Source organism: Chlamydomonas reinhardtii, chromosome 16 (genome assembly GCF_000002595.2).
Source record: "Chlamydomonas reinhardtii strain CC-503 cw92 mt+ chromosome 16, whole genome shotgun sequence".
Taxonomy (NCBI): Eukaryota; Viridiplantae; Chlorophyta; class Chlorophyceae; order Chlamydomonadales; family Chlamydomonadaceae; genus Chlamydomonas; species Chlamydomonas reinhardtii.
The window spans coordinates 4,698,796-4,716,321 of NC_057019.1; the positions used below are offsets into that span (position 1 = coordinate 4,698,796).

General features: G+C 63.0%; 4 protein-coding genes across 4 annotated transcripts; 2 read left to right on the forward strand and 2 right to left on the reverse strand.

Moving 5' to 3' along the window:
* Positions 1-64: 64 nt before the first annotated feature.
* Positions 65-2,885, forward strand: CHLRE_16g687100v5 (uncharacterized protein). The gene is made up of 5 exons (XM_043071597.1): positions 65-411; positions 613-683; positions 815-1,016; positions 1,129-1,405; positions 1,665-2,885. Exons 1-5 carry the CDS (start codon positions 199-201, stop codon positions 2,186-2,188), a joined length of 1,287 nt encoding a protein of 428 aa, XP_042915909.1. The 5' UTR covers positions 65-198; the 3' UTR covers positions 2,189-2,885.
* Positions 2,886-2,994: 109 nt separating this feature from the next.
* CHLRE_16g687060v5 (uncharacterized protein) lies at positions 2,995-4,435 on the forward strand. Its single transcript, XM_043071594.1, has one exon. It carries the CDS (start codon positions 3,040-3,042, stop codon positions 4,024-4,026), a length of 987 nt encoding a protein of 328 aa, XP_042915910.1. The 5' UTR covers positions 2,995-3,039; the 3' UTR covers positions 4,027-4,435.
* Positions 4,436-4,518: 83 nt separating this feature from the next.
* CHLRE_16g687050v5 (uncharacterized protein) lies at positions 4,519-11,094 on the reverse strand. Its single transcript, XM_043071593.1, has 2 exons — positions 9,079-11,094; positions 4,519-8,569 (listed from the first exon to the last, which is right to left on the reverse strand). Exons 1-2 carry the CDS (start codon positions 10,369-10,371, stop codon positions 5,591-5,593), a joined length of 4,272 nt encoding a protein of 1,423 aa, XP_042915911.1. The 5' UTR covers positions 10,372-11,094; the 3' UTR covers positions 4,519-5,590.
* A 357-nt stretch (positions 11,095-11,451) lies between these two features.
* CHLRE_16g687000v5 (uncharacterized protein) lies at positions 11,452-17,520 on the reverse strand. Its single transcript, XM_043071592.1, has 11 exons — positions 17,267-17,520; positions 16,877-16,997; positions 16,523-16,654; positions 16,077-16,220; positions 15,629-15,672; positions 14,794-15,472; positions 14,408-14,512; positions 13,899-13,988; positions 13,680-13,757; positions 13,411-13,516; positions 11,452-12,489 (listed from the first exon to the last, which is right to left on the reverse strand). The coding sequence occupies exons 1-11, from the start codon at positions 17,341-17,343 to the stop codon at positions 12,170-12,172; spliced, it is 1,896 nt and encodes a 631-aa protein (XP_042915912.1). The 5' UTR covers positions 17,344-17,520; the 3' UTR covers positions 11,452-12,169.
* Between the last annotated feature and the right edge of the window lie 6 nt (positions 17,521-17,526).

Sequence of the window (17,526 nt, forward strand, 5' to 3'; positions counted from 1 at the left end):
TGGGCAGCGTGGCCGCCTTGACGGTTTAACATATTGAACTGTTATATTGTTAAGTACCTGTACGCACACGTGAAACTTGCTAAGAGTTCGGTCAAAGCCTGGCAATTCTAGACCCCCGACCCGAGTCAAACTTTTAGCAGGCAGGTTTAGTACCACGTCGCCTCATGCTATTACCAGACTTGTGACTGTACATAGAGAATGACAAGGATAGCTCCAGAAGTCGTGGATTTGACCGCCGAGTCTGGGCGCGCCATTTCTTCGGCTGCTGCTCGCTTGCAAAAACGTCCCGCGTCGCCGAGTGGGCAGCATGATGGTCTCCATAAGCGGGCAAAGGAGGCGCTGGCTGAACTGGCACCAGGCCCGCGTCGGCTTAATAAGCGTGCCTTGGACTCAGAGGAGCGACCGCAGAGCGTGAGTACTCGGGAGAGGCTTACAAAAGGGTCTCGTCTTGATGAGCAAGCCGCTTGGGCTTTCATGTGGCTTACGGCGTCTAGTTCGCCGCAGCACGGCGCAGCACGGCATGCCCCGGCCCCACTCCCACTGGCGGTCCCGCCGGGTGCCTCGGCTTGGGCGTAATCTGTCGTTGTCCTCAATGCCGTCTTGCCGGTACAGACCGTCATGGACCGCGCGCTCCAGGCCTCTGAGCTCGAAAACAGCCTAAAAAGCATGTCGGGCGCTCTACGGTGAGTCCTGGAGTTCAAGTCTCTTGCCGCCTTGTTGGCACGATACACGGCGGGACTCGGTGGCGGGCCCTACCGCGGGCCGACCTGGTCTAACGTGTGCATGTTTTGTGCATGGTCAAAATCTGATGCAGGTGGCGCAGTCCTGTCAAGCCTCACAAGCTCGCGCGGCTGGGCGAGGGGCTCCCGGGCCGCCGCACGGCGGTCCGCGGCATCGTGGACGTGGACGAGGAGGGCGGCCAGGCAGGGCAGCTGCCACAGCAGCCGCTGCCACAGGGCCACCGGAGGAGCTCCGGCGGCAGCGCCACTGCTGCTGACGGGGCGGCGGCGTGCCAGGTGGGGCGAGCGGCTTGACCGGGTGTGAAGCCTGGTGCCGCGGGACCGCATTGTTGAGCATGTGGTTGGTCAAGCCTGGTCACTGATTTGAACACCTGCTCACTTGCAGCAGGGTGGTAGCTCTGGAGCTGGGGCAGCAGCGTGCAAGCAGCAGCATGTGACCGTGTGCGGCAGCGCCAGCGCGGCACAGCAACAGGCGCCACCAGGGCAGCAGCAGCAGGCGCAGCAGCCCGAATGGGGCGCGCTGTTCACGGCGCTAAGCCTGGGCGGAGGCGGCGGGCGCAGCAGCCAGCGGGCCGACCCCATTTGGGCGGCGGCGAGCATGAACCGCGGCGGTTGCGGCGGCGCGGGCGACGGAGCTGGAGTGCGGCGGCCTGGCGCGACCGCAGGTGTGCACATGGCTTGATGCGTGGGGAAAGGGACATACCGTAACGCTCATTACAAGCAGCTAAAAGCTGGCCTAAGCGCTAAGACGTCCGGTGTGGAACGCGTATAGGTGGTCGAGTAATAGATGTGCGTATTAGCGCGATACCTGGTATACATGCGGCCAGCAATAACCGCAATTCCCGACACGCGTGTACCCGAACCCGCACCTGCGCCAGGCCCTCTAAGGACGAACCCCGCACTTGCTGTCACGCGCGTACACAGATGCGGCGCCGGCTGCCTCGGCACTAGGCGCACCCGCCCGACCAGCCGCGCAACCCGCCCGCCTGCAGCCTCCCGCAAACGCGCCGATCGCGTCCGGTGGCGGCGCCTCCTGGCGCAGAAACCTCAGCACCTCTAGTGGCGCCCCCGCAGCGCCCAGCACGTTCGCCCTAGCGCCCACACCCGCAGCCGCAACTTGCCACAGTGACAGTGGTTGTGCGGCGGCGGCGACGCAACTGGATGGGGCGATGGAGGAGGACGCAGCGGGCACAGGATGCAGCCGCGCTGCGGCAGTGAACACGGGGGCGGGATCGCAAACAAGCGCGGCCGTAGCCGCTATTGAGCCGGATGCGGCAGCTGCGGCGGCTAGCGGCATGGACTTGGACATGGCCATAGAAGACCGAAGCACGACGGCGGGGTCGATGGCGGCTGCCGCGGCGCCTGCTAGGCCGCGGGGCGGGTTTCTCATGTCGGAGTTCAACCGGCTCCGGGCCTTCGGAGCGGGCCCGCCCGCAGTCCTTGGGTAGACAGGCAGCCCGCACGGCCGCACACGTTTGGGAAGCCTGTGAGCCGGTGTAGTTACGGGACTGTGCGCGCGCACGTAGGACCGCCGTATTTAATTCTTAGAGTGAATGCCCGGTTAATGATGGACCGGATGACTAGGGCGTGTGGTATTAACGCGGTCGCGTCACTCACGATACTTGATACGGACTTGCGGTGATCTTTTCATTCTTACGTGTGATACCGCACGCTTCGTGTGATGCCTCTTACCCTGAAGCCGAAACATGCTGTGCACTGGGCTTGGTATAGAGCTTTGTATGAACTTGATACCGTATACTAAGGTTCAGGAGCTACATCAGTTTTGCGCGTAGCACTTGCTACGGCACCCGCCATATTTCAAGGGTAATACGTTTGGTGAGTCACTGAGTCGGAACACATTTATGGACGTGATAAGACCATGGACGCGTGATGGTGTTCAGTAAACATGATGACACGAACGCGCGCCATCCGCAGAGGATGTAGATAAGCAGCTTGCCATCACCCACAAACTTAGGCCAGGCAATGCCGTACACCGAAGACAACCGAGTACTGGCTGCATTCGTCGGGGGCGGGCTGAGGCTCGGACACATGAGTGCATAGCGTTAGACACGCGCATGGAAGATGGTGGATGGCGCACAGGAGCCGACGTATGAGTGCGATATGCGCATGTAATGGATGTGCCTCACCGCTGAATGGCACCGGCCTCGCCGGAAAAGTCGTGACCGCCACCCCAGCCCTGCTAGCTTACCAATACACGCATGAATCGACGGCGTGGCCCTTACAATTGATTCCCGTATATACAATCTACTGCACTCGTGGCTTCACAGGTGCCAGCCGCATGCCGCTGTTCCGCCCCCTGCCGAGGTCGGTGTCTCGCCCTGCAGCGGCCGCCGACGTCGCTGCCGACGCCTTGTCCGCCCCTGCTCAACACGGCGGTGGTGGCGCCAGCGCTCCCATTGCGGCACCGGCGGCCGCCACCGGTGGCGCTGCTGGGTCCACCACTGCCGGGCCAGCAGCTGGCTCGGCTGCAGGCGCTGGTGCTGGCGCTGGTGCTGGTGCTACCTGCTGGGGAGTGGGCCACCAGTCAGCCGCCGCTGCCGTCGGGTTGTCAGCACCGCGGCAGGCGGCGGCGGCGGCAGCGGTGGCGTCAGCTTCCTGTGGCCCGGCGGGCGGCACGCAGGCCTCCTGGCCGCCGCCGCCGCAGCAGCTGCACCGGCAGGCGCCTCACGCAGCAGACCCTCAGCACCCACAACAGCACCAGACCTTGAACCACCGGCAGGCGCAGCAGCAACACGATCAGCCGCCACAGCGGCAGCCGCCGCAGCCGTGGACGGACCGCGCAAAGCAACCGGGCGGGCCGCCTCAAGCCCCGCAGCCGCCATCTGCACCGGCAGCAGCAGCAGCCGGCAATGGGGCTGGCGCGACTGCTGACGCCTTCGCACGCCTGACGGGTGGAGGTGGAGGTGGAGGTGGCGGCTACGCCGGCGGCAGCAGGCTGCAGGCGTCCCGCCGGACCGGCGCCGGCGGCGCCAGCGGAGGTGGCCGTGGCAGTAGCAGCAACGTGAGCAGCCCCAGCAGCAGCCCCAGCAGCACCGGCGGCCGTGTGGGGTCATCGTCACAGCCCGGTTCCCAGCCGCGCCAGCAGCGGGGGCCGTCGCAACCCCGGCCGGCGGATGCGGCGCCGCCTCGCCCGCCGCCGCCAGCGCCCACGGTGGCTCCGGCGCTGGCCAAGGACGCGGCGTGCCCGGTGTGCGGGCAGCAGTTCGGGCCGCGCACTACCAATGCGGAGTACAACGCGCACGTAGATGCTTGCCTGCGTTGGTGAGATCCATCCATGCATATGCCGATGGGGTCGGACTACTGTCCATGCGATGGTCACGGGGGGAGTGCCAGTGCATTCCGGCAGGGGTGTGTTGGATTGGCGGGTCGTAATTGAGGGAGCCTGAGCCAGCAGGTCGCATGCGTGCTGCTGGCCCGATTTTGCAAATGTACGATAACGTTGCGGTAATAGAGGTGACGGGTTGGCTGGGGCTTGCTGCCTACGAGGAGCCCAGCGTGTGCAGGATGCTGCTGCTGCAGGATGATGCTAATGGCCAGGCAGCCAGGGGCTGTCTGAAGGGGCTGTTTAAGAATCGTGAAGGGGCTTCGACAAACATTGCGTCCCGCAAGCTGCGGACTGCGTGTGTTGCTACCCGTGTCAGACAGCATGGGCAAGCATGTAACATCCTGAGATGTGCGAACACAAAGGCTGCTGCTGTGCATGACAGGTTGGTGTCGGGTTTGTGTGTGTGTACGTGTGTGTGCATATGTGTGGTTGCGTGAGTCTGTGTTGGAGCAAACTTGCGAACGCGCAACACCACGCACTACGCGCTTGCCGCCTTGCTTCAATGCAGCCGTAAGAGCCGTTACACATGCAGTGGAACGCGCATCCCAACCATCAGCAGGCATCAGCGCGACTGCAATGTCAAACCCCTACAGCACGGCACACTCCCGCGAGGTAGCAAGGGCGCGGCCGCCCGACCCACTGCCATCCACCCGCCAACGCTCTGGTCCTCACATCTCTCGTTCCCAATGACAGCACTATCAGAACCTAACCCGCACTCGAAGCCCATCGCCCCATGCACGCCCCTGGTTGCAACACAGAAACAGCAGCATTCAGCACGCCACACGTGCCGCGGCGTGGCTGCGGCGTGCCGCGGCGTGGCTGCGGCGTGTGCCCCCATGATGTATGTCAGTGAGTCAGTCCCCTCTGGCCCGCCTCTCAATCTCAGGCACCTTGCATGCACGCCTGACGGGTTGCACAACCCATACCGTGGTGTACACACTCAAGCAGGAGATCGCCTACACCTACCCCGCCCCATGCGTCTTGCCTCTGGAAGCAGGAGATCGCCTTCACCCCGCCCCTGTTGCTGGCTACACAAATATATAAAAATTATGCCACGGGGCATATTCCTTCCTACACCTTTATGTACATGACTATCATCACATCCAAAAGCAGGACCTATGACCCTGCGTGCTGGAATATTTATAACCACATCGGATCAACACATCCTGCTGCTGCTGGTGCTTGCACCAGACCCGGCCCTTCTGCTATTCGGTCCCCGATGGCCCTTGTTTGGGTCGTACCGCCGTACACATCTTGCTACGTACTTCGGTCCCTCCAACAATAAGCACCGGCCACTCGTTGCCTCGCACCCGCAGTCTAGCCAGTTACTGCTGCACTACCTAGTTTATGTATGGTACACGTCCTTCCACACGACACGTGCGTGGCGATGCACACGCTCCTGACAAGCTACTGCTAGTCCAGCCCCTCGCTGCTCCTGCCCCGCTGCTGCCCTGCCTGCTAATATACATGACGGCGACCACCGTTGCCCCCCCCCCGCCCCTGTTCACAACAGCGACTGCTGCCACTGCAACCAGCGCAGCTGCTGCTCCAGAACTGAGGACACCTCCGCCTGCTGCTGCTGGTGCTGCTGCTGGTGCTGGTGCTGCTGCTGGTGCTGGTGCTGTTCCCGCCGGCCGTGCAGCAGCTGCACCAGCACCGGCGCCCCGCCGTCGTCGTCTCCGCCGCCGTTGCCGCGCCCCCCTCCCACAACCCCGCCACGCCCAGGGCCCATCACAGCCGCCGCCAGTGCCGGCACATCACATGGCGCAGCAGCAGCTCTAGCAGCCGCTGCCGCACCGCCGAGCAGTGGCGCGGTACTTGTTGCCGCGGCGGCGGGTGTGGCTGCACCGCCGCCACCGCCGCCGCCGCCGCCCTGCTGCCGCAGCATCCTACCCGCGTTGCCTAGTGGGATGACCACCTGCTGCCGCGGCGCGCCGGCTGCGAACCTGCTGCTGCTGCCGCTGCCGCCGTCGCTGCTGCCGACTCCGTCCCCGCCGCCGTTGCCATTGCCGCCTAGGCCGCCGCGGCACCCTATCGGCACCACGCACTTATTCCCAATGACTGTGAGCCCCAACTTGGCGGCGGCACCGCTGCTGGGGGCAGTAGGAGTGCCGACAGCGGCGGCATCGGTGGCGGGCATGGTCGGCGGCGGCAGCGGCTGCAGGGGCCACGTGGCCTCAAGGCGGCGGCAGGGGCCGGCGTAAGCCGCCGAGCTCATCATGGGCTCAGTGCAGTAGGCGCCTGCAGCACAGCGGGATGCTGCTGATAGCAGCGGCGGCGTGTCGGGCCCTTTCAGTGGTGCGGCTGCTGTAGCAGCAGCGTTAGCAGCAGCGTTAGCAGCAGCAGTAGCTTGCTGCTGCTCGGCCGTACCTGGCGGCTGCGCCGCTCTCAGCAGGATCCGAGGTTGAGCCGCCGGCGCCGCCAGGAGAGTCGCGGCGGCGGCCGGCGAAAACGAGACTGTGGCGGTGGTGGCGGCGGCGGCGGCGAGGGGCCGCAACAGCAGTTTGGGTGTGCCAGCAGCGCCGTCGCGGACGGCTGCGGCAAGCTCACCACAGCAGACACTGCGCTGCTGCTGGTGCTGCTGCTGCTGGTGGTGAATGCGGTGCATGTGCGGGCCGCCGCCGCTGCCGCTGGCGCTACCTCGCCCGCCACCACCGCCACCATCAGCATGCACGCTAACGCCGCCCGCAATTCCGTCTCCCATAGCGGCAGGTAGCTCCTCCGCGGCCCGCAGCGGCGGCGGCTGCTCGCGCATTTTCCGCATTAGCTCACGCAACTCCTCTACCAGCAGTGCATCTGCCGCCGCCGCTGATGCCCCTGCTGCCGCTGCTGCTGCAGCTCCCCCTGTTGCTGCAGCTGTGGACGCGTGTGGCAACGGCTCCCGCCGCCACTCCTCTTGTGGAGGGCCCCTGTTGCTGCCCTCCTGCTGCCGCCCCCACAGCAGCGGCAGCAGGTCCCGCCCCGCCGGCGCAGACGTACGCACAGCAGCAGCGGCCGCGGCGTGATCCACAGCCGTGATTGCTGCGGTTGCGGCGGGCTCCTGATGCTCTAATGCACGGCCATGGTGCTGCCGCAGCAGCAGCTGCAGCGGCGGCAGACCGCTGCTATCGCTGACCAGCGCCGCCGGCGCCGCCGCCGGTGCCGCCGCAGACGCTGCAGCAGCCCGGAACAGATGCTCATGCAATAAGAGCTCCAGACCCACGCCACCGTCGCCGCTCCTGCCGCCGCCGCCTGCTGCCGGCGCCGCCCCGCCTCCAAGTGACGTGAGCCCTTTGCTGCCGCCGCCATAATCGCGAGGCAGCAGCAGCGGCTGCTGCTCCTGACCTGCTGCGGCTGCTTCCTCCGGCGCCTGCAGCAGCACGGGGCCAACTCCACATGTGTGCCGGAAAGGGCGCGCCCCAGTCGGCGTGTGTCGCTGCGCGCCCTCCTCCTCGTCCCCGTCCTCCTCCTCCATCATTTGCTGCAGCTGCTGCAGCTGCAGCCGCCGCTGCTTCAATTGCAGCTGTAGCAGTTGCTGCCGATACAGCAGCTGCTGCAGAAGCTGCTGGCCGCTGCTCTCCGGTATCTCCGACGGCCGCGGTGGCGGCGGCGGCGGCGCCGCAGAGGCAGACGCAGCTGCCACAGCAGCCGAGGCACCCCCGCCGTCGCCAGCGTTGCCGCCACTAACCCAGGCCTCGGTCTTAGTAAGGACAGCAGTGGCGGCGGCATTCCATCCATCGCCGCCGCCACGGCCGCCAGCAGCGCAGCACATGGAGGCGGCAGGGCTACTGCTGCCCGAAGGCATCCGCCGCAACAACGCCAACTTCGGTTCCGACATGTCAAAAGGCGTCGGGTCAAAAGCATCCGTCCGCCCCGCCACCGCTGCGGCTGTTCGCGCCTCATCGCTGCCGCCGCTGCAGTCGCCGACGCCGCCGGCCGCGGCCAGCAGCGCGTCCGCTGCCGCCGCCGGCAGTATCCAGCAGCTACTGCCGAGTTGCTGCTGGTGCTGCTGCTGCTGGTCTACTGGCAGCCGTTCCGAAGCTGCTGCTGCGGCAGCAGCAGCGGCAGCAGGTGCACTGGGTAGCGGCGAGGATGGCGGAGATGTTTGACTCGAAGGCGTTGGCGGCGGCAGCAGCCACCTCATGCGCCGACCGCCGGCGGCGGTGGGGAAGCCGCCGCCACGTACGCCTTTGCGTCCTCTACGTCCTCCGCCGCTGCCCCCGCCTCCGCTAACAGAAGCGGCCCTGGAAACAGAGGCGGCATGCTGGTCCTGGTGCTGCTGCTCCGCCTGCAACAGTCTTTGCAGCTGCTTCAGTGAAATTCGTGGCAGCTTCAGGAGTTCTGGCCAGCCCTTGAAGCGCTGCTGGTGCGGCCGCCACGCGTCGCTGCCGCCGCCGCCGTTGCCTATGCTGCTGCTGCTGACAGCGGCGGCGATGCTCTGTTGCTCCACCGCTTCTACTGCTGACGGCTGGCGCCGCTGCTTGTGCTGCTCCTGCGCCGCCACCTGCAACATGCGGCGGCGGGACAGTGTACATGCATGCACACGTTATATTTTGAGCGATCTTCGCAAGCAATGACCGAGTAGACGCATACGTCTATATTCTTGTATGTGGATGGATCATCATGCACTCAGGGAAAAGGTCTTCCCCGGAAAAAATCCGTTCCCGGAAAGATGCTGAACTTTCCCGTACGTAACGGGGCAAAACTTTCCCGGAAGGGAGCAAAACTTACCCGTAGCCGGGGCGGGGTTCCCCGGAATCCCACAGCACTTTGCCCGTAAGAACTTCCCCGTAAGAACTTCCCCGTACAAACTCCTACTTTCTTCGAAATACATACGGGGAAGATTGTTCCGGGGAACTACCCCCTGTTTTTCCGGGGATTCCCCCCCCCCCTTTTCCCAGAGTGATGCAAGCAGCCAGGCAGCGACAGCACCCAGCATATTGCAGAATATATAACAGGCGCGACACATCAATTCAAAGTAAGTATGCGTGCGTGCCGCGCGCGCGCGCGTACCTCAAATGGCATGGATTCCTGGCGTTCGGCGGCGCTTGCACATGTGGCATCGATGCCCAGCACTAGTGTGTCATCACTACCAGTAGCAGCGATGGTTGCCTGCGGGCTGCTACGGCGGCTGCTTATCAGGTTTTGTGGCATGGAAACCGCTGCTGGCTGCTGCTGTGGCCGCAGCAACAACGGCTGCCGCCAACTCGAGCAGGGGGTGTTATCAGCGCCGCAGCCGCCGTGTCCTGCAGCAGTTGCTGCTGCTGCTGCTGCTGCTGCTGCTGCTGCTGCTGCTGCTGCTGCTGCTGCTGCTGATCCCACGCCACCGCCACCGCTACCACCATCGCCGCCGCCGCCGTCGCCGCCGCCTGCACCGCTGGATGGTGTCGGAACCCAAGCTGTTGCAGCAGCTGCCGCTCGTCTCGCTGCTGCTGATGGTGGTGATGGTGGTGATGGTGGTGGTGGTGGTGGTGGGTGCCGCATGCGCTGCTGTTCACCGTCACTGCTGCAGCAGCTGCTGTCATAGACAGTAACCACCACCTCCTCCTCCTCCTCCTCCTCCTCCTCCTCCTCCTCCACCTCCTCCTCTTCCACCTCCTCCTGCGGCCGCATCTGCTGCTGCTGCTGTTGCTGATGGGCAGCAGACGACCCCGCCGTACGCCGCCGCTCATCAGTGCGGCATGCTCCTGCTACTGCTGCAGCTGCGGCGGCTGCTCCTTTGGACACGGCGGCGGTGTTCTCCACTACTCTTGCCGCCGCAGCCAGGTCGCGACGATCGTCGCTGCCGCCTACTGCAGTGCTGGAAACAGGGCGACGCTCCTCATCTCTTGCATGTTGCTGGCTCTGGCGCTGCTCCTGCGGTGCCAGCTGTGCAACAGGCAGCTGTGCCAGCTGCAGCTGCAGGCCCATGCTGGTCACACGGAACGTGTGGGAAGGCCGCTGCTGCTGGGGCGCAAACCTGCTGATGCTACTGCTGCTGCTGTTGCTGCTGAGCCGCCGCCGTTGGTGCTTGGACTTCCTGCCTACTGATGGCTGCTGCTGTGAATTCGCCTTAACAGATGCGGCACTGCCACCGCATTGTGCATTGGCACACGGTTGCGCTTCCGCCACCGCGATGTGGACGTATAGCGGCGGCGGGGGGCCGACCGTGGTGCCCAGCAGAGTACGCCTTGGCCGCTTTGCGGGACGGGCCTCATCCCCCAGGCACTTCAGTGAGATAGTATGCTGTCTTGGAGCTGCTGCAAGTACAGGGCTGCAGCCGGCTCCAGCAGCACGACCAATCATCAGCGCAGAATCGACGAGCATTCGCTTTGGCTTGGATCACAGAAGCAGCCAAACGTCCAAAAATATCTGCTACAATTATAACGCAGTCATGATGGTGTGATATGGTTGAGGCAGGCAGCAGGAGCTGCTGGCGCGATTTGTATTGCTGGCTGTGCGTTCACACTCCGGTGGGTATGAGCGCCTACATTGTGTTTTAATTTGAAGGCGCCGGTATCTTAGCTGCGCGAGGACGCAGCAACGGAGACACCGTCGCCCGATCGAACTGCAAGCGAGGGCCGCTGCTGGATGGCACAAGTATGGTCAAGCGCTACATGAAAGATGGGGACATGGTTACGTGTTTGTAATGCACTTCGGCTTTTAATGCGCAGAGATAAGCTGCTGCGGTCCAGGGCGCGCCGTCCTCACTATGCCTGCCTGTGCATGGCCTTTGAAGCATAGAGGGGTTGTGATTGCACATAACATAATGTATATGAAACCATGTCACAAATAGAACGTGGTGGAGCACTGCAGCGAGCGACAGCAGCAGCAGCAGGCAGGCAGAGCCCGGATGGTGCCCAGCGCCAGCCCAATCAGTAACGCACGATCGATTTGATTGGCACCTTTGCAAGCGCATTGCAAGCTATATTAGCGCCTTTGGATGCGCTGCAACCACGCAAACCTCAGATACGATCGAGTTTTTCAGCCCGCCCGCTGCCCCATGTCTGACTGGAAACTTTGCCGCCGCTCGCTTTGCACTTTGACAACTAGATACTTTGAAAATCTATAATTTCAACAGCTTTACATGATTTAATCCATATTGGTGGCTGTGAGCTTCTTTGGTCGGTGAAGCGGCGGTTATGGCGGCGGCCTAATACTCACCTTTCGGCCTGTTGCAATCTCAATAAATGCGTTCTCATCCATGGAGGATACATTCATGCTTAACGCAGTCAATAATATGATACCAGCAGTCTGACATGCATGTCATGACATAGAAGAAAAGCGAACGAGGCAAGCAAGGAAGTCGCGCCCGCCCGCCGTGCGCCCGCCGCCGCCAAAAGGACGAAAGTGCACGTGCACCTTACCTGTTTCCAACAGCAGCATGCCATATGGACGTAAGCGCGCGCATACGGGTGCTTACAACCAGGTCTTGATTTAAGGTGCGCATGCACTGCTGAAACGCACGAGTTGGGTCCAAGCAAGGTTGGGTCTACCTCACTCGATTGATTGCTGCCCGGAGCCGCTGCCTTGCTTGTCGAACAGAATACTTCACGTGTTCATTCTAGAGGTAGGTTAGGGTTGCATATAAGCATAAGGCGGGCGGAGATGCAAGAGCTACGCCCAGCTACGCCCGCCCGCCATCGGCCCTCATCGGCGGTGTCCCTACCTGCGCTGCTGACTTCAACGGCGGTGCGTGGTTGATTATCGTAAAATAGCGAGCGAGCATATCAAAGCCACTTCATCATCCGCATATATATCCTGCATCATTTCCACGCATTTCGCTCGATGCCATGCATGCATTTGTGGAAAGAGCGTACGTGTGATGACGAGCGCGCAAGTAAGTCCCGGGCGCCCATCCAGCCAGCTCCGTGTGTCATCGCATCGATCACGCGCTGGCGCACATACACGCACGTGCAACGCGTAATTATGCATGCATGCCGTACGCCGAAGCCATCATCAAGCAGTCCGACCTCCACCCGACCCTGCCCCTGACCCTACCTGATTCTGACGCGCCCTGACCCCGACTCTGACCTGCTGACTCTGACCCTGAGTCTGACCTGACTCTGACCCCGAGCCGCCGGAACAACACACAACTGGAACACGCTTACTTACTAGTCATACATCACACATCATCGCCAGACGGCACTACCTGGTACCGCTGTGCGCCGCCTGCTGATGCACCCCCGCCATCTGCTGCCACGCCGCCGCCCGCCACCGCAAACCCCGTTCCGCCGGCACCTTTAGCACCCGCCGCCGCAGCAGAGCTCCGTCGCGGCGCGGTGCACACGTACACCCACACCAGGCACGCCGCTGTGCCCACGCTGCACACGGAGCCGAGCATGAGCCAGTGGAAGTGGGCGGGGTCAGGCGAGAGCAGCCCCGCCACAAACGACAGCATCTCGAACGACGCCTGCAGGCTGCTCTGCACACCGTACACCGCACCTGCGGGCAACAAGTATGCCGGGGCAGGGTGCGCGGCGGCGCGTGATGTATGCGGTAGGCGTCAGGATACCAACGCATCACCTAGCACTGCAAGGATGTATAATGAATCCAAAGACTGTGTCATCAAAGTTACCGTGCACACACTTGATGCGACACAGTGCGTGCGGGCTAGGGCATCCACACGGGTTATACGTCGGTCTGGGAGAGGGGTCAAACGGCAGGGGCTATAACATGCGCATGCACCAAGGTACAAGCTTGTCCTCCCGGCGGCGCACGTGGCACAGTTTGTACATTGGTGCAAGCAACTGCTATGTCGCGTGGCTTCCAAGTGGTGCGTTCCGCCCTGCACGGTAGGTTTGCTTGGCTAGCTTGGCACGGTCGGACACGGTGGTCGGGCCGACCTCCGAAATAGCTGCCGGCGTTGTATGAGCATTAAATGTATACTATAAAGACCCCAAATAATTTGTTCGCAGCCGATTTAGTGATGTTGCGGTCAACATGCTTTAAAAGCTGACCCAGACGCGCTGCTTTGACACCACTTTAAGTTGCCGTCATCTAACATATACACAAAGAGTTACGTGTCATGCTCCCGGGCTTAAGAATGCGACTCTAGCGAAAGCATGCCTCGCGAAATGTGGTGACAGCCACCCTCACAAAATGTGACGGGCGCCAAACTTCAGCATCCTTATATGTCATATCAGTTAATTCCTGTTTCAGGGCAGCTAGTTGTGCACGTACATAGAGAAACACGTGTGGACACGTTTTTGCCCCTCCTCAGACCGGCGACGTACGTCATACCCGCCGTGTGCAGGGCATACATCTGTAAATGCATCTTTGCACTGAATGCATGATGTCTGAGAATTGCTCATCATACAGCAAATACTGCCTTACCAACTATCGTACACGCACACTCCGACTCACCCATGTGGTCCTCCGCCACGCCCTGCTGGATGAGCTGCGTGACGGCAAGGTCGTACATCCACAACCCCGTGCGCGACGCCACCAGGCCGCCCACCATCACCCGCACCTGCATGCACGAGGAGCAGCCGGGGCCAAGGTGGTCAGGTACATCGGGCGAGCACGCGCGTGTGCGCACCTTATCACCGCAACTAAATTGTACACTTACATTGCGTGCGGTGCGTGAGTTCTTAGTTCAGGCCACAGCGCGTGTGCGTTAAGCACCTACGTACCTCCCCAACGCTCGGCTTGCCGCCGCCTTGCGACATGATGGTCAGCGCCACGGGCAGCACCCCCGATGCCAGACACGCCTGCATGACACGGCGGCAGGTAATTGTTGTTGCATTCATTCACTTTCCTACTACTTGAAATGTTGGACATAAGACGCCGCCCGTGCCATTCCAAAACTCGTCGCTTCGTACCGGCTCGACCGGCTTCACAATGCAACTCACCATCTGATAGGTGATGCCGGCTGCGGCGCAAAACCTGAGTCCGGCCCACTTTGAAAGCGGTGGGAACAGCGCGGTTGCGGCTAGTCCGGTCTGCGGTGCACGCAGGGAGTACGTACGGCAGTCACGCAGGTAAGGGCATGCAACCTGTAAATTGCCAACCGGCGGTATCCTGCTAGGCGCCTCCACAACACTCTGGGAAAGAATCTTCCCCGGAAAAAATCCATTACCGGAAAAGGGCAGAACTTCCCGGGACAAGGTCAAACTTCCCCAAGGGGGCGAGGTGGGGGTTTCACCACGGAGTTTCACGCAACAGTCCTTCAAGCAAGTCTCGGGAGAACCCCACGCTTATCCGGGAACTCTAGGGATACAGTGAGTTGATTGGTTGATGACTAGCTCGCTCTGCCTGCAGCCGCAACTAGTAATCCCACCCGGCCCATCCCGCGCATGCACTAACCATCCAGCTAACCAACAACCACGGCTACGGCTGTACTGTGTGCCTACGCGCTCACCAGCGCGCCGATGCCTCGGTACACAGACACCTCCGCCTCCGTGAGGCCGGTCCACTTAAGGAAGGAGGTCATGAGGAAGCCGAGGCTGAGCACTGTCATGTAGATCTGCGTGCGTGCGTGCGTGCATGTGTGCGGGCGTGCGGGCGTGTGTCACCAGCAGGCTAGGGGGGGGGCGTGTGACACCAGCCGTGTGGATGGCGCCCGTGTGGCATGGCATGTTGGCCCAGCAGGTGATGGAGTGGTGATGGGCGATGGAAAGGGAAGATGGAGCCAGCAGCTTATGTTGCTAGCTGGTGAGCAAAAGAGGATAGGCCTGGGTGTGCGTGCATAGCGAGCTGTGTCGTATCACTTGCTTGCAACTAACCCCGCCCGCCCGCGCGCCTCACCAGTGCCAGCGCCAAGCACGGTAGAAGCAGCGGCTGCTGCACATACACCCGCCAGCTGTCTCCGTACTGAGCAACCGCCCCGCCCAACCCCGCCAACAGTGCTCGGGCCCGAGACGCTACCGAGGCGCCGTCGCCGCCGCCGCCGCGGCCGCCTGTGCGGCCCTGGAGGCCCCTGCTCCCGCGGGCCCCTGCTGCTGCCGCCGCCACCGGCTCTGCAGTGTGCACGTCCAGGCTGCGAGCGGAGGTGCTGCGCAGTGTGGGCGGTCGCGTGGACGTCGGCAGCCCCTGATGCTGATGCTGCTCCTGACCCAACAGCCCCTGCCCCTCGCCGCTGCCGCCCGCAGGTAGCAGCAGCCCCTCGCCCTCGCCCTTGCCCTCACCCTCGCCCTCGCCGCCGCCATCCGCGCCGCCGTGTACGCCGTCTCCCTCCCCGTCCCCGCTCGTCCGACCCCCGAGGTGTGCCGCTGACGCGGACGCCGAGGATCCATGTGACGTAATGAGCGGCCGCTGTATGGATGCGGTGCGGCTGAGCCGGCCGCTGCTACTGCCGGCCTTGCTGCTGTGCTGCTGCTGGTGCGGAGACTGGTGGGACGCCGCCAGGAGCCCTGCGTGCTCGCCCTCGGCGTCGTCGTCGTCGTCGTCTGCGGCCGGACCGGTCGCCGCTGTGGCCTTTGGTTTCCTGCGCGCGCGTGCATGGCAAAGCACGTGATGAGAACAAGTAAGGCACTTACTTGCGACCACGGTCTGATGGTCGCCATGTCTGTCCTGGACCTGGAGATTCGGGTGCTGTTTCATGTTCGGGTCCAAGTTCCAATCTATCAAGGAGGGCACTCACATGAGGGCGGGCGCAGCGCGGAAGGCGGCTCCCAGAAAGAATACCTGGGTATATGGGACATGAAAAGGCAAAGCAAGTGTCTAATGTAGTTGCGGCCTGATAAACAAAATTGCACCCAGCCCAGAAAGAATACCTGGGTGTCACAATGAGCACAATGAGATGTAACGGACTCGTCAATGGCAAGGGAGCGGTGCGTATGATCCAAGCGACCCATGTTCGGCCTTTTCACCTGCCGATGTCCCCCTCCCTCATAGCCCGGCGGCAACAGCGGGCACCTGCTGACCCCCGCCCGGAATCACCGCACCACTTTACCTAGCCCCTCATGCCCACAGGCCCCACCACACACCGCATCCGCGCCACTTCAACGCCAACTCAACCCACTTCAGTTCACTTTACTTCACACCACTTCGCTCGCATCGCGCCCCACCATAAGAACGCGCGCACCTACCTCGGGTATGTAGGCCCCGCCGCAGTAGGCGGACATGGCGGCCGCCGCCACGAACGGCCCCGCCGCCGTCATGAGCACGCCCGCCACCAGCGGCGCCAGCAGCAGAGCCGTCAGGTCAATGGCGCGCATGGTGGCGTTAGTGGACTGCAGGGGAGAGGGCGAGGGAGGTAGGGTGAGGGGCCGGCGGGTAGCGCGGGGAAAGCGGCGGGCGGGTAGGTCAGCGCGTGGGTAATTAAAAAGGAAGGGGAGCGCTCAACAGGAGCGGGCGGGCACAAGCAGATTGGTGCGGCAGTGCCGTGTGAGGCAGCAGGCCGAACGAGGCATGCAGTGTGCGCTGTGGGGCTGAGGGAGGACTGGCAGGCTTACAGACCCTCAGACACGCACGCACGCAGACACGCACGCCTGCAGCACGTGGCCACGCATCGCACAGACGCACACACACCTACCGCCAGCGCTCCGGCGTCGTCGCCGCACAGCGCCTTGACAGCCTCCCGCTCCACCGCGATCTGCACGCCCGTGCTGCCGGCGGAGCTGGCGGCGCCCAGCACCGTCAGCACCCAGATCAACGGCCAGTAGAGCTGCGCGCGCGGTGCGGTGCGGTGCGGTACGGCGGGGTGCGCAATGTAGGGGGCGGCGCGTGAGGGAGGCAGGGCGGCGGGTTCGCGCCAACAGCAAGCGTGCCGCACACCCACCAGGCCGTTTCACAGGCCCCGATATCCATAAGCGATGCATACACGCGCCGCGACTGCCGGCTCAGTTGCTGGCGGCGTGGGGCTGCTGCGTGACGAGCAGCGGCTTACCGCAGGGTTGGTGAGAGCCGCAGACCCTGGCCACAGCAGGGCCAGCGCTGCGGCAGCGCTGCCGCTGATGCAGCAGTTTTGCAGCCGCAGCATGAGCTTGCACCCAGGCATTCGCTCATGCCTGCGGGCGGTTCGGGAAGGAAGGCACTTGTCGGGCGTGGCGGGCGGGTTGTAGAGCCCGCACACGCCGCGACGCGCACGTCTTGCGTGTGCTCTGACAGACACCAACCACGTACTCTTCATGTATAGACGGCGCCGTGGTAACCGGTACACTTAAGCTTGCACATGAAGCAACTACGCATTATCGCGACCCCAACTACGAACCCGATGCGCAGCGCTGACACATGTGAGTGCGCCATGGCCGTCTCTCCCTGACTCGCCGCTCCTTACCTGTCGACGTAGCCCCCGACCGTAGGCCCCAGCACCACGCGCGTAAGATTGTCGAGCAGCCCATAAGCCGAGACCATCAACAGGGAGTTCGGATACAGCTCTATCAGTACCAGCGCGACCAAGAATTCCCACGACCGCCACGCCCACGCAGCGAACGCATAGCTACTGCATAGGTAGAACCTCGCGGCTTTGGGTATTGTGTCAGACGGCGTCTCTGACTCTGAGTCTGCGGGAAGCCTTTGATGGTCCATTTGTCTTTT

Coding starts and splice junctions, on each gene's coding strand:
- CHLRE_16g687100v5 (XM_043071597.1), top strand. CDS start 199: ATGACAAGGATAGCTCCAGAAGTCGTGGATTTGACCGCCGAGTCTGGG. Junction 412..612: donor CAGAGGAGCGACCGCAGAGC/GTGAGTACTCGG, acceptor TTGCCGGTACAG/ACCGTCATGGACCGCGCGCT. Junction 684..814: donor AGCATGTCGGGCGCTCTACG/GTGAGTCCTGGA, acceptor AATCTGATGCAG/GTGGCGCAGTCCTGTCAAGC.
- CHLRE_16g687060v5 (XM_043071594.1), top strand. CDS start 3,040: ATGCCGCTGTTCCGCCCCCTGCCGAGGTCGGTGTCTCGCCCTGCAGCG.
- CHLRE_16g687000v5 (XM_043071592.1), bottom strand. CDS start 17,343: ATGGTCTCGGCTTATGGGCTGCTCGACAATCTTACGCGCGTGGTGCTG. Junction 13,989..14,407: donor ACCGAGGCATCGGCGCGCTG/GTGAGCGCGTAG, acceptor CGTGCACCGCAG/ACCGGACTAGCCGCAACCGC. Junction 13,758..13,898: donor CCGGCATCACCTATCAGATG/GTGAGTTGCATT, acceptor CGTGTCATGCAG/GCGTGTCTGGCATCGGGGGT.
- CHLRE_16g687050v5 (XM_043071593.1), bottom strand. CDS start 10,371: ATGCTCGTCGATTCTGCGCTGATGATTGGTCGTGCTGCTGGAGCCGGC. Junction 8,570..9,078: donor AGGAATCCATGCCATTTGAG/GTACGCGCGCGC, acceptor CGCATGTTGCAG/GTGGCGGCGCAGGAGCAGCA.